A 14,600-nucleotide genomic window follows, 5' to 3' on the forward strand; every position below is an offset into this window, starting at 1 on the left:
TACACATGACACAACATAGAAAACTAAAGAATAAACAACAACAACCTTACCAAAATCTAGGGGTGATCTCAGGTGCTCCGGAAGGGTAAGCAGATCCTGCTCCACATGTGGCACCCGTTATGTTGCTTATGAGAAATCAAATCCGGAAAATAGTCGAATTCGGTAGGTCACATTCATGACAAGGAAGAGGATTGTATTTACGACGTAAGGAACATATCCGATATCATTTGTGAAACGAATCTTCCATAACGGTCAACCAACTCGTGATGGCGTCCGTAAAATTTACGAAGTGGTGATATTATGAGCTGGAAAAGTATGTCCTCACATTTTGAATGTAGATCTAGACACGATAAACATACATTGTCAATTAAAACTCCGGATCGATATGTTTGAACGTATCACAGAAATTATAATTTCTATTCGACACAGTGTAGAAGAAATGACATGGAGGAACTTTTAACTTGGGCGTGCCATTTTTTCGACTTATCTAAATAATCGAATGGCTTCTGTTTAAAAAGCTCATAATTGTGTTTACTTAAATAGTGAATGTGAATATGATCATAACTATATTATATATGAGTGCCCATTCTTATCATTGGCGGTATAAACATACAGTAACAAAACTTTCAACGCGTAAGCTATCAACTTGAACGCGTTGATTTGTTTTTCTTTTAACGCAGTAGTATTTACTTTTAACGTGCTGGTTTTCACTTCTAACGCGTTGAGTGTAAAAACTAATGAGTTTTGTAATCTTAACCGTTAGTTTTCTATGAATGGCCATTCGTGTCATTGGCGATATACACATACGGTATCAACTTTAAACACGTTGATTTTTACCTATTCAGTTGGTCAAGGATACCCTAAGGCACAATTACATATTCAACTTCAATAGCACCATTTGGAGAATAACATGTTAAGTGGTCAAGCAAATCAATATTCTTTGATTTTCTATTTACAGTATCACTATTATCACAATGGAATAAAAATCGTTTTCCTGTTTAATAATCTCTCCATAATATTACTGATACTTCTATCGGATATAGTTGTAAGAAGCTACACTTATAGTTGATGTATTTCCCTCGATTTTAGTTTGTAACCCAAATTTGTTTTCTCCCAATTGATTTATCACTTTCGAACAGCGGTTTACTACTGTTGCCTTTCTAGATAACTTATTATCTGCTAAATTGATTAAAAACTTCTACCATCTGTCGTTCATCCTAACCAGAGCTTCTTTAAAAATGCACGACTTAGGACGAAGATGTATCCATTTAAAGACATGTTTTTAATACTCCTAAAATAACTTTCAAAACCTAGCTTCAGGTACATTATGTAAGGGACTGGTTGTCTTACAAACCATAGATGAATGCGACATGGGTGACTTTAGAAATTGAATCAATTCTAAATATCCGTTTATATTATATGTTTTATTTCTTTTTACCATGACGGTTTAGTAAAGAGAAAGATACAACTTGATAAAATACAAACATACAATATACATCTGTAAATCTAGACCAAATAACTAGAATTATTGAATCAAATATTTATAAAAATAAACCTTTTATGTGAAAACAGAAAATTAAAGACTGTGTTAACAATATAACAAGGTCTTTAAATGTTTCTGAATGACGCAAAAGTAATCATTGTGCATATGAACTGTAGTTTAAACTGTTATATAATATATAGCCTATTCATGAGATAAATAATTCGTTTTAGATTTAAATAAACTGTAGACACTTAGTAACTTAGGATGATGTATCAAAGGTGAGTACCTTTCTTATTTCAAAATAATATAGTATTTGCTGGTAACTGGTAACAGTGTATCTCATACTTCATTCTATAAATTGAATTAAATACACATTGTTTATTTAGTTTGTAAACTTATGTTTTTACTTGTTGAGGCTAAAGGGGATAAAGTGGTGGGGTTGTGGGGTGTGGGTTACTTTAGGAATTTAGTTTTATGATTTGTATCCAAATTTTTGCTCCACAAACATGACCTCTATTGATAAAAATAGAACATGGAGTCAAATGCAGTTGTTGGCTTATATTTCAGATATTAAAGCATTTAGAGCAAATCCGACATTGAGTAAAAATGTTTAAAAGGTCAAGATATATATGCCCTGAAATCGTCTGACAAACCGGAAAACCTATTGTTGGGTTGCTGCCTCTAGATTGGTTATTTTAAGGACATTTTGCAGTTTTTGGTTATTTTCTTAAATATTATTGAAGATAAAGATAAATTGTAAGCAGCAACAATGTTCAACAAAGTCAGATTTACAAAATGTAGCCGCAGCTACATTGTGATAACGATAATCCTATTAGTAATGGTTGAAATATAACATGAGGCAAATTTTCTATACTATTACGAAATTTTGACCATATAATACATAGTACTAAATAGTTTTCTATTGCCGACAATGTTAGCCTTTTGTTTTATTACATCTAAATTAAAGAAATTCTGTGTTTGAAAGTGGTGTTAGACGAAAGAACAATTTAATCTAATCAAAATGCCACACAAACAATATATGGTCCCATGGCTTTTACGGGTGGATTTTGGGGTTGTCAAGAACGCATGACAATCCCGCAGAAAAATGTCACTAATTTTCAGCATTTTAACTCAACTTATAAAACACAACCTTCTGATTCCTATGTAAATTATTTCCCAATAAAACTATGCTTAACTGTAGACATACTAAGGAGGCTTTTCAGAAAAAAAAATACCCATCTGATATAAGAACCGATCACAAAGACCCACCATGTTTCTCTTCTATCTTATGTTCCCTTAACCAAGAACTGTCAATTTGCTATTTCACTAAAATAAATTTATATACTATTAAGATACACCAGTAACATGATGCTACCTTTTCATACCATTCTGTCATATTACTTTGTCATGAAAATCTGCTAAGATGTTAATACATGTTAATTTAATTATTTATTGTCCTTAGCAACCAAGTAAATACATTTTGACATTATTACATCACCAGTGAGTACGTTTAATTAACCTCACCAGTGGATACGCTCAAGTAGTATCACCAGTGAAACCTCGTGAGTGAACACGATTAAGTAAGCTCACCAGTAGGTATAAAATCATACCGTCCTATCATTTAAATAATGAGTTATTGAGTTAAAAATTTTGAACAAGTATACCTCAAACAGCTGTACGAATTCAAATAAGGCATTATCTATTAGCCGATAATCAGATGAATTGAATGATATTTTCAGAAGAGCTCCATTTTGAGTTGTAATATGACCACGGTGACACCGAGTACGAGCTCTGTTAGGGCGAATACGCCTCCTTCAGGAGTAATTGATGAAAACGGGTGTTTTAATGAACGTCAACAGGACGTCAGAACAAAACTAGACGTAAGGTTTATGGTTTATAGTGGAATCATATAAAGAATTGAATGAACCAGTATACAGTAAATTAACACATAACTGAGTAGCATTACGTACTAGTTGAAATGGCGTGAAAGTAAATGGAAAAACGTCGATGACGTCACGGTCACATGACAAAATTAAGTCTATGAGCTGATAAATAAAACACCGCCAGTCAATTAGAAAACGTGTGACATCCAAAATTAAATTATATATACATAATTGACGCGGAAACATTTCTGCATACGTAACCATCTCTTTTATCATTACTCGTATATTTTGATTTTTAAAATGATGAGACAGTTGTTACTTTCAAAACGTAATTACTATAACATGTCGTATTTCTTAGAATATATGCCATGCACATATTTGTATTAGCTTTTTTTCAAAGTTGATCCCACCGAACCCCTAAACTGAAACCAAAGGAAATGTCAAGTCTGTTTCATATCTTGATATACACTTATACGTTATTGACAATAAGGGTCAACTGAGGACTACTCCAAACAAACAAAGTATTCTACTAATAATGTCTATGTACTAACAATCAAGAAGAGGTAAAATATATTCTAGAGCTTTCGTTTGTTGAGTGTTACTGGAGTGTTTTGTCTCGCTTTCTATTTTTGTCCCTATTTAATCTAATCTTAAGAGAGGCAACTGATATCAAAGTCATGTTCCAACTCATAAGTCGAAAACAAACTGACAACGCCTTTTCAAAAAAGACAAAAACCAAAAACAAATAGAGAATACACATTACACAAAGTACAACATAGAAAATTACTAATAGAGCAACAATAACCTAACCAATAATCGGAGTTGATCTGAAGTGCTTCAGAAGGGTTTGCAAATTTTGCGTCACATGTGACAATCGTCGTGTTGGTAATGTGATTACAAACCTGATAATAATTCTTAATCAATAGGTAACTTTCGAGGGAATAAGGACGCGAGTGTGGTAACGACAATTGGAACATATTCATCGTCAACTATGAAACAGATAAACAGATATTCCTCAACAGTCAGCCAAATCCTGATGGCATTTGTACCGTTTCGAAGGGATGGTCTTCTGTTAAGTCTTCATGAAAAATTGTGATACATATTGATTCACAAACACAAGGCAAACAATACGCAATGAGACGGGAACAATTAGTTGTTCCCAAGTGTTTCCAAATTTGATACTAATATCAGCTTATATAATACTGAAAACAAAAATAGATAATGTAAAAATTCTAAATTCAACTAGTATAAAAAAAGAAGATGTGGTATGATTGCCAATGAGACAACTCTTCACAAGAGACCAAAATGACACCGACAATAACAACTACAGGTCACCGTATGGCCTTTAACAATGAGCAAAGCCAATACCGCAAAGTCAGCTATAAAAGTCCCCGAAATGACATAAAAATGATATTAAAATCTTTTTCCTGAGAATTTTACAAAATAAGCGTTATTTTTTCCAAAGATAAAGAAAAACGCCCTAGAGTATAAGAAACATGCATATACAAAAAGACCCTATACACCGCCCATCATATCACACTATCACCCAGACCCCTGATATTTTGGCTAAGGGAAACAATACATATGTATGAACATAAAATATATGTACAGAAATCAACCAATCGTCAATAACCTCCTTTTCTAGACACACAATCGTTATTGACACAGGCTTCTTATTTTATTTATGACTAATCATATAAGATTAGTTCCTAAGTGAATTACAGGACAAGGGACAAATTTACGAATGAAATAAATTTATCTAGATAACAAATTAGAGCAACGTCTACAACCGTAATCAGTAAAATGTTCAAAAATGTATGTGTAGCTTATATGTGTCCAATTCTAAGACTATTGCGTGTGTATCAATGTGATAGAAAAAAACCGCGAAGAATTATTTTGTATTTTCAAGATAATAATGCAACATAGACACATCTGATCGGGCAACTCATTTGTGACAGCGATAGTAAATTGTGAGGTGACGATTTCTGACGTAGTATAGTTAAGTACATCTAGTTATCATAACATTCTTTGCTAGCAATCAATAGAATGTCAAGTTAAGGGATATGATAGCTAATTCTTATCAATAGTAGCATGAGTAGTGTTCATGAATTCAATTCCAAAATATTCCGATTGATTTTCTTTTCTTGTGTTCAGTGTATAATACACAAACAACAGGAATTGAAAAACTGGAAAGAAGAAAAAACAGTAGCAGTTCTGTCTATCATAGGAGATTCTAACCCATATCTACCGAATGAAGCAATTAAAATGCAGCTAAAAATTGGTCTGCTGGAATTGACAAAAGCAAAAAGTAAGCGTTTACATTGAATTTTTATTTCCTTTATTTGGCCTACGTACAATGCAGGTTCTAATTGTTTTACATTGTGTCTCTCTTTATAGACATGAAAACCTTTCACTTACTCATTTAAAAAAAATAGTTATTGATTTTAAATGCAATATTGATGACTGTAAGGCAAAAAGATGCACATACCACAATTTATATTCGGTGTTTTAAAAGATGCATTCAGTGGTATCATAATCGGGAAAAAGAAGACGGGGTTGTTGTTACGACAATTGAAATACAAATGTGGTAATCTTTGTCAATAAATGACATCAAATCTTAGAATCTTACAATCCCCTTCCATTTTCATGAATGTGGCCTACCGAATTAGACTATTAGTCGGATTTGTAATAACATGAGCAACACGACGTGTGCCACATGTTAAGCAGGATCTGCTTACCCATCCGGAGCACCTGAGATTATCCCTTGTTTTTGGTGGGGTTCGTGTTGCTCAGTCTTTAGTTCTCTTTGTTGTTGTTTTTTTTACCTTCTGCTGTTGTCTGTTCTATGATCGAGTTGTTGTCTCTTTGACACATTCCCCCATTTCCATTCTCAATTTTATTTTGTGTACTTTTATTTGTCTGTGTGTCTTTTTTCATTTTGAACCATGGCGTTGTCAGTTTATTTTCGATTTATGAGTTTGACTCTGGTATCTTCGCCCCTTTATTACAAATGCTTTAGCCGTGTTACCTGCAGACAGGCGATAAATTCTTTTCAACATTTTAGGTAAAATGATAACAGCGATAGAAATTTAATTGGAATTGTTGATTACGGAACATTTGTTTTAAATTTAATTTTTTTTAATTAACAAATCTTTCCCTTGACCATATTGAACGAATAAATAATACTATGATGATCATATGTTTATCAATAAGATTAAATTACTTGATATTGTTAACCTTACACCAATTTTTTTTTCAAAAATTCTGGTCTACATCATTTGAACAACTATACGTTCAATACAAGATTTGAATACATTAAAATTATTTTTATAAATTATAGTTCAAAAATTAGTATTATCATTAATATTTGTTTCTTGTAATATAAGATATATGGATAATAATTGAAGAAAAATGTACAGCTGTTAGACAGATTGTTGGAGAGGTGATTGAAGGATATTCAGAAAATAGTAAATCCCGTGTTTTGTTGAAGGATAAAAAATTTGATTTGATGAAGGTAAGAGACGATTGAAAGTCGCTAAAATTTAGCCATAGTTTCACACCAAAAAAATGTTCACATAATTCTTTAAGGAAGCCCAAAGGGATCCTACAAACAAAAAAAAATATATCTCGTTATTTCGATATGATTGAATCGTTATCTCGATATGTTTATATCGTTATCTCGATACTTATATCGTTATATCGATACTTATATCGTTATATCGATATATTTTTTGTTATCTCGATATAATTTTCTCGTTATCTATATATAATTATATCGTTATCCCGATATTTACATAATAAGGTTAGAAGGGGTTATTGCACCTTATTTTGCAAATAACTCAAAAACTTGTACATATGATAAAATTCTAGCAGAGGTTAAAATTGATCAGTACATAATGATCCTGATAGTTCTACCCTAGAACAGTTTTAGACAGTTCTACCTAGGACTGACCAAATCCTTGGTGAGTTCCACGACTAGAACAGTTCTACGACTAGAACTGATTTGGTCAGTTCTTCGACTAGAATTGATTTAGTCAGTTCTATCCATAGAACAGTTTTAAAAGCTCTTTGTCTTACAAATAAAAAAAAAATAAGTCAAAAGGAAATAAAATATATTTAGCGTTTTGCTTTATTAACGATAATAATAAAACTGAATGGTGACCAGTGAAATACCCTTATTGCAGTGACGTCATTTAAAACTGTTCTACTGTGTAACAGACTTGACAGGCTTGGTCAGTTCTACGACTAGAACAGTTTTTGACAGTTCGGCTGACAGTTCTACGGTTATAACTGATTTAGTCAGTTTTGCTAACAGTTCTTCGGTTAGAACTGATTTGACCAGTTCTGCTGACAGTTCCACGACTAGAACTAATTTGACAATTCTACCCTAGAACTGATCATGACAGTTCTAGGGCAGAACGGTTCTAGGACAGTCTTAGAACAGTTATATAACTGTCTATTCTGACAGTTCTAATGAGAGTTTAGAAGTGATCTCCACTGTACATATACAAAACTGCATACATTTTGTATATTTATATCCTTATTTTAGAGTAAGAAATATATTTCACCGAAATTTTAAAAATTACTGTTTTTAAATTTTTTTTATCGATCAAATCAAATCCATTCAATTTAAATTTTAGGTGAAACGCTAGAGCAAAATTGCAAATTGTTTAGATCATTTAGAGCTACAATAAAGTCTTGTGGTCAAAACTTTAAGATTCTCTTAAAATATCCAAATTTGCATATTTTGAGTTATTTATTGAAAACTATAGCCCAAGGTTTGCTTGAAATACTTTTTATAATATACACATTTACTTTTCTACCTTGGCTAGAGGTACACAAAATGTATACGGGGAGGGTTGAGATCTCATAAACATGTTTAATCCCACCGCAATTTTGCGCCTGTCCCAAGTCAGGAGCCTCTAGCCTTTGTTAGTCTTGTATGATTTTTAATTTTAGTTTCTTGTGGAGGATTCGGAGTTTAGTATGACGTCCATTATATCTTTACTGGTAAACATATTTTTAAGGGGACAGCTGAAGGACGCCTACGGGTGCGGGAGTTTCTCGCTACATTGAAGACCCATTGATGGCCTTCAGCTGTTGTCTGCTCTATGGTCGAGTTGTTGTCGCTTTGACACATTCCCCATTTCCTTTCTCAATTTTACAAGTCAGTATCTTGACAGATCAAGATGATTGTTTCGTTTTCTCGTTGTATATCATTTGTGTAATATTAAATTGAGAATGGAAATGGGAAATATGTCAAAGAGACAACAACCCGACCAAAGAGCAGAAAATATCTGAAAGCCACTAATGTCTCTTCAATACAGCGAGAAAATCCCGCACCAGGAGGCGTGCTTCAGATGGCCCCTAGGCAAAATTGTATACTAGTTCAATGTTAATGGACGTCATACTAAACTCCAAAATATATATATAAAACAAACACTCAACAATACGCACATTAAAACTCAGTGTACAGGAAGTTCAAGTACGATGTTAGAATAGGTAATAAACGAAACTAAACAAAATGACATTAATATATACATTTACAAAGGACTAATAGCAGTTACTGACATGCCAGCTCCTGACCTTAATTAAATTGTCTGGATCAACATCTTTAGATTTTTAAAAGTATGTTTCATTTCTTTCAAACGAGCCATAAACCGATATTTTTCCTTTTATATTAAAAAAGTTCTGCAATGGGACATCTCATAATTTAAAAACACATTCATCAAGGTGGGACAACTATCGGGCAGCGCTGGCTAACCCTACTAGGTGATTAATAGAACATTCTTTATTACGCATGCTTCAGATAAAAGCCAAACCTTGAAAGACATTAAACAGGCTAATATATTTGGCGCTGGCAGTTTGATCCGCTTGCTTGATATTTCAATTTCTGTTTATATTGATTGTTGTTTGCTAAACGTCCAGTCGCATATAGTTCATGCTTAATCAGGACGAAAACACGAAATCGACAGACCAGGGAAGCCGATCGAACTGTCGGTTGAAATATATAATGCCATTGAATGTTTATAATCAATCTGTTGCTAAGAGAAAATGCGTAGAACTGTCTCGATTTTCAACATAGACACGCTTGAAATAGTATATATACCTTAAATATACATGAGGTCGGACAACTATCAGGCTGCGCTTGCTAACTTACTGTAGGATCAATCGACAGTTACAGAAATCCTAACGACAAAAATCATTATACAATGTATTTATATTTTCCTATTCACATTTGTTTTTTATTTAACGCCAATTTGTCCCAAGTTAGAGTTGTCCTATTGTCTTAATGAACTTAAATGTCGGAAAATACTAATGTACTGATCAATTTAATTCTCTGCTAGATTTTGATATCTGTATAATTTTTTTAGTTATTTACAAAAAGGTGCTATAACCCCACCTTAACTATACATTTAAATTGAGGTAACGAAATAATTATATCGAGATAACGAATTAATTATAACGAGGTAACAAATTAATTATATCAAGATAACGAAAAAAATATATCGTCATAACGATATCATGATATCGAGATAACGAAATAATGTTTCGATATAACGATATAGATATTAAGACAACGATATACATATATCGAGATAACAATATACATATATCGAGATAACGATTTATTCATATCGAAATAATGATATGTATATATAGATAACGATATAACAAAAAAAAAACATTGTAGGTCTCCTATTGGCTTCCGTATTTCTCGGAAAGACCTTCAGGTTGCGAAAAAAAATCAAAATGTAAAACAAATTGCAATATTCGTTATATTTTAGTATTCAATCGCATGTTATATTTAAAACAACAATATTTTGGATTACTGAGTTATAAAACAAAGAGGAATACGCTAGACTCCAAATGCAGTTAAGACTCGATGCTAAGACATTTATTTATATCTCCAGTTATGAATTCATTAGTTCAATACTTGTAGGTTCAATCTATGAATGAACAGGAAAACACGTCATTTCAACTAAACGGAAGTGACATTGAAAATTGCATCAAAGGTAAGGCAACATATTTTGGGTAACCTTGTAGGACTTACCATTCATCGCCGATGGAAGATATGGCATTGCATGAAAATTGAAAGTACTATATTTTGTTAATACGTACTTTATTTTGGCAGTGCAGAAGATTATGATTTTCTTTGCTAATTAATAACGTCTTTACACCAAATACATTTTCCGTTTGATTAAGTATTGGGTAAAAAAAATTGTATGTGTCTGTCCCAATCAGGATTATGCAATTTCGGTGGTTTTCGGTTTGTTGCTATATATTATTTGTTGTTTTGTTTATTGGTTCATATGGTTTGTACAGTCTTGCTTGTGTTGTGCTGTTGTAGCAATGTACCAGAGAAGGTGAGGGATGTGTGCCCCAATTTAATCCCATTACATTCACATGTGTTCATTATGTCCGTGTGGAGACATCACATAAGTGGTTGTCGTTTGTTGCTGTACATAATATTTGTTTTGTACATATATTCAATTTAAACCGTTAGTTTTTGTAATCTGAATTGTTTAATATTTGTTATGTCAGGGTCTCAGCTTTTACAGCTTGCTATACGGTATGAGAATTGATCGTTGAAGGCCGTATGGGGATTGATTCTTGTTATCGTGGACTTTATTTTGTACATCCTGGAAAGTTGTCTCGAGCCCATTGGCAATCATATTAGATCTTTTTTATTATTATATTAGCATCTGCTTTTTGGAATCGACTGCTTTTGCGTTTATTATAGAATATAATGTTATTTCATCTCAAAAATTGATTTTTTTCTACTTATGTGATTCAATTTATTGTATTAAACCCCTTGATCACATTTGCCAGTTTTTCTATCGAAAGTTGGTTGATCTCTCCGGGCATCCCGGCGTCTTTTACAAACAATTATCACCAGAATACAGTTTGGCAATCATACCACATTTTCTCATTTGTATGTTTAACAGCTAAAGAATTATTTCTGGCAAATTTACTTATCACAAAAATGAAAAAAAAAACCATCTTCTTACATTATTAGGTTATGTGCGCCTATTGTACAAAATAACAAATGTGAAACATTATAATAAATGAGAAAACAAATTTGAGCTGATGCATAGTTGGTTGATAGTTGGCTAATAAATTATAAATGTAATGTTATTGTTAAATTGTTTAGAAGAGATATTTCACCAAATTAAAATAATAAAACTAGTTTATTAAATGTGCATTTGATATGTATTTGATAATAGAGCACATGAAGATCCCATTGGTAATTATTGTTGTTGGCGGCGAGGAAAACTCATTTGAGACCGCTATGATGAACTTAAAGAGGAAAATTCCTGTTTTGGTATTAGACGGGTCTGGTAAAACGGCAAATTTTATATGTAAGGGATACAAAATATGTATGCAGAAAAACAGGTTAGAGTTTTACTTATAGTTATAAATTGGCTTTGAAGTAGCGTTCAGTAAATGCAGTGACTCTTAGAGAATTATCATATAACTTTTTTAATTTTGTAAGTAATGCTTTTTGTACTTCATGCAAATCTGATTAGTCCAGATATGTCCAAAGAATTCTTCTAGTTCGTATGCGATGGTGTTAAACGACTGTTCCAGATAAGAGAGGATTGGACACTAGAGACATGATTGCCAAATCATTTTAGTCAGGAGCTTGTTGTTCTGTTGTTCTCGATGGTTGTTGTCTGCTATATTTTTTTTTTTTTTGCTAAAAGTCCGATCTTTTGTTTTATCGTGCCTTTCTTATTTCAGCAGACACGATTGTCATTTTATTCTACATTTGTGTAAACATGAAGCTTATTCGAATCAAAAATAAACTAAACGTACTCCATATGGTTTCTAATCGGGTTGCATTAATCGTATTTAATTTGAATAAAAGGTTGGTTTGTTTGTTTATAAATTCACTGAATGCACTTGTGACTCTATTTATAAAAACGTGTTCGTAAAACACCTGTTTATGTTGTGTTTTTATTGTCTGCTAGGGGGACAAGTCATACAAATGATAAAAGCGTTGCTGTTAATAAATGCAACAGTAGTATACCACTGTTCGATATTCATAAATCAATTAAGAAAAAAAACGGGTTAGAAACTAAAACTAAGGGAAACACATCAAATATAAGAGAAGAACTACGACACAACAGAAACACCACACGCTTTTATGGCAATGTTAATTATAACAATGAAATGACAACATTACAAATAAATGCAAAAACATTCAGCACAAATACACAAATAAACATTACAATAGGACATTTCGACATGATAATGATTAGCAGGCTTATATTTTAATACACCATAAGTGTGTTCCGTCTACATAAGACTCACCAGTGACGCTCAGATCAAAATAGTAAAGAAAGCCAAACAAGTACCAAGTTGAAGATCATTGGTGACCACAATTCTAAAAAGTGGTGCCAAATTCGGCTAAGGTTATCTATGCCTGGGATAAGAAACTCCTAAGTAAGAAGTACAAAAGCAAAATTGTAAGAAAGGGAAAAAAAGATTTAAAAAAGGAGTTTTGCATGTAGAAAAAGTAAAATCACAACAATATTGAACTGAAAGAGGACAATTCAAAACAGAAAGTCCCTTGTCAACTGTCAACATCAAATGATTTAACACATCAAACGAATGGACAACAACTGACTTTGTACTGGTATTATACAGTTTAAAATTATGCATTTAATTTTAAAATCTAGAAGGTATGAGAAGGTGTGATGAATCTCGTTTTAAAACAAAAACGTTATCTGAATACTTTTTAAACTAGAGGCTCTAAAGAGCCTGTGTCGCTCATCTTGGTCTACATGGTCTATGTGAGTATTAAACAAAGGAAGCAGATGGATTCATGACAAAATTGTGTTTTGTTGATGGTGATGTGTTTGTACATCTTACTTTACTAAACAGTCTTTGCTGCTTACAATTATCTCTATCTATAATGAACTTGGTAGTTTCAGTGGAAAATGTTAATAAAAATTTACAAATTTTATGAAAATTGTTAAAAATTGACTATAAAGGACAATAACTCCTTAGGGGGCCAATTGATCATTTCAGTCATGTTCCTTAAAATTACCGATTCAGGGGCAGCAACCCAACAAAGGGTTGTTCAATTCATCTGACAAATTCAGGGCAGATAGATGTTGACCTGATAAACATTTTTATTCCATGTCAGATTTGCTCTAAATGCTTTGGTTTTTGAGTTATAAGCCAAAAACTACATTTTACCCCTATGTTCTATTTTTAGCCATGGCGGCCATCTTGGTTGGCCGGGTCACCGGACACATTTTTTAAACTAGATTCCCCAATGATGATTGTGGCCAAGTTTGGTTTAATTTGGCCCAGTTGTTTCAGAGGAGAAGATTTTTGTAAAAGTTAACTACGACGGACGACGACAGACGATGACGGACGACGACGACGGACGACGGACACAAAGTGATGGGAAAAGCTCACTTGGCCCTTCGGGCCAGGTGAGCTAAAAATCGGATATCTCGATATCTTTTGTATATTCACAGTGAAAAAGAAAATGTTTTTTCAAATATATTCAAATCGAAAATGATGGAAGCGGCAAAAAAGCTATATGGCCTAAATGATAAGAAGGGGAACACACAATTAATTAATGCTGAGAAACTAGCAAGTCAACTGCAGGAGGGGTTGGAAGACAATATTAAATCGGTATGTAGTATCTATTCTTGAAGCGTGTCCGCATTTCTTCAAAATTGACTTTTGCATCAACATATTTTTGTTTCTTACAACTTGGACTTTGTATAACATACCAATTAAGGTACCTTTAAATGAAAAGTATTAGCTGTGTTTCAGGTCTTGAAAATTAAAATAACGATAGCGACTGTATTTGCATAAAATATATCCACATTTCAAAGGAAATCAAACATATACCCGCAAATATATATTTAATTTCAGTTTAGCAAGCTTTTATACACCATGTCTGCACATGTTAATTCTAGATCGTATATAGAATAATCATTTCAATAGATATTGTTAGTAAGCAATTATTTATTTAAGAATTTAATGCTTCTTTTTGTAACTTCATTGGGGTGTAAAAGCGTTGACCGAAGTACATTGTGTATAAAGCATGGAAGCACTTCTTTCTAAAACTGTGAGAACCGTCAACGCTTTTACAACCCTATGATGTTACAAAAGAAGCATTAAATACATGTACTTCTGATTACATTTTTTTAGCTATGATCATGAAAACACGATATGTATAATGCTATTATTTGATTTTCCTGTGC

At 32.6% G+C, this 14,600-nt stretch overlaps 1 protein-coding gene across 1 annotated transcript in view; it reads left to right on the forward strand.

Annotated features, from left to right (window-relative positions):
• Positions 1 to 1,733: 1,733 nt before the first annotated feature.
• The window catches only part of LOC139484112 (transient receptor potential cation channel subfamily M member-like 2), a 42,856-nt gene continuing 29,989 nt past the window's right edge, over positions 1,734 to 14,600 (forward strand). Inside the window, exons 1-7 of the mRNA XM_071267840.1 lie at positions 1,734 to 1,761; positions 3,223 to 3,363; positions 5,521 to 5,674; positions 6,753 to 6,880; positions 10,310 to 10,382; positions 11,595 to 11,763; positions 13,863 to 14,022. Of these exons, the coding sequence (XP_071123941.1) occupies positions 3,247 to 3,363; positions 5,521 to 5,674; positions 6,753 to 6,880; positions 10,310 to 10,382; positions 11,595 to 11,763; positions 13,863 to 14,022 (801 nt within the window). The 5' untranslated portion in view covers positions 1,734 to 1,761; positions 3,223 to 3,246. The remainder of the gene's footprint in view (positions 1,762 to 3,222; positions 3,364 to 5,520; positions 5,675 to 6,752; positions 6,881 to 10,309; positions 10,383 to 11,594; positions 11,764 to 13,862; positions 14,023 to 14,600) is intronic.

This window comes from Mytilus edulis, chromosome 8 (genome assembly GCF_963676685.1).
Source record: "Mytilus edulis chromosome 8, xbMytEdul2.2, whole genome shotgun sequence".
Lineage (NCBI taxonomy): Eukaryota > Metazoa > Mollusca > Bivalvia > Mytilida > Mytilidae > Mytilus > Mytilus edulis.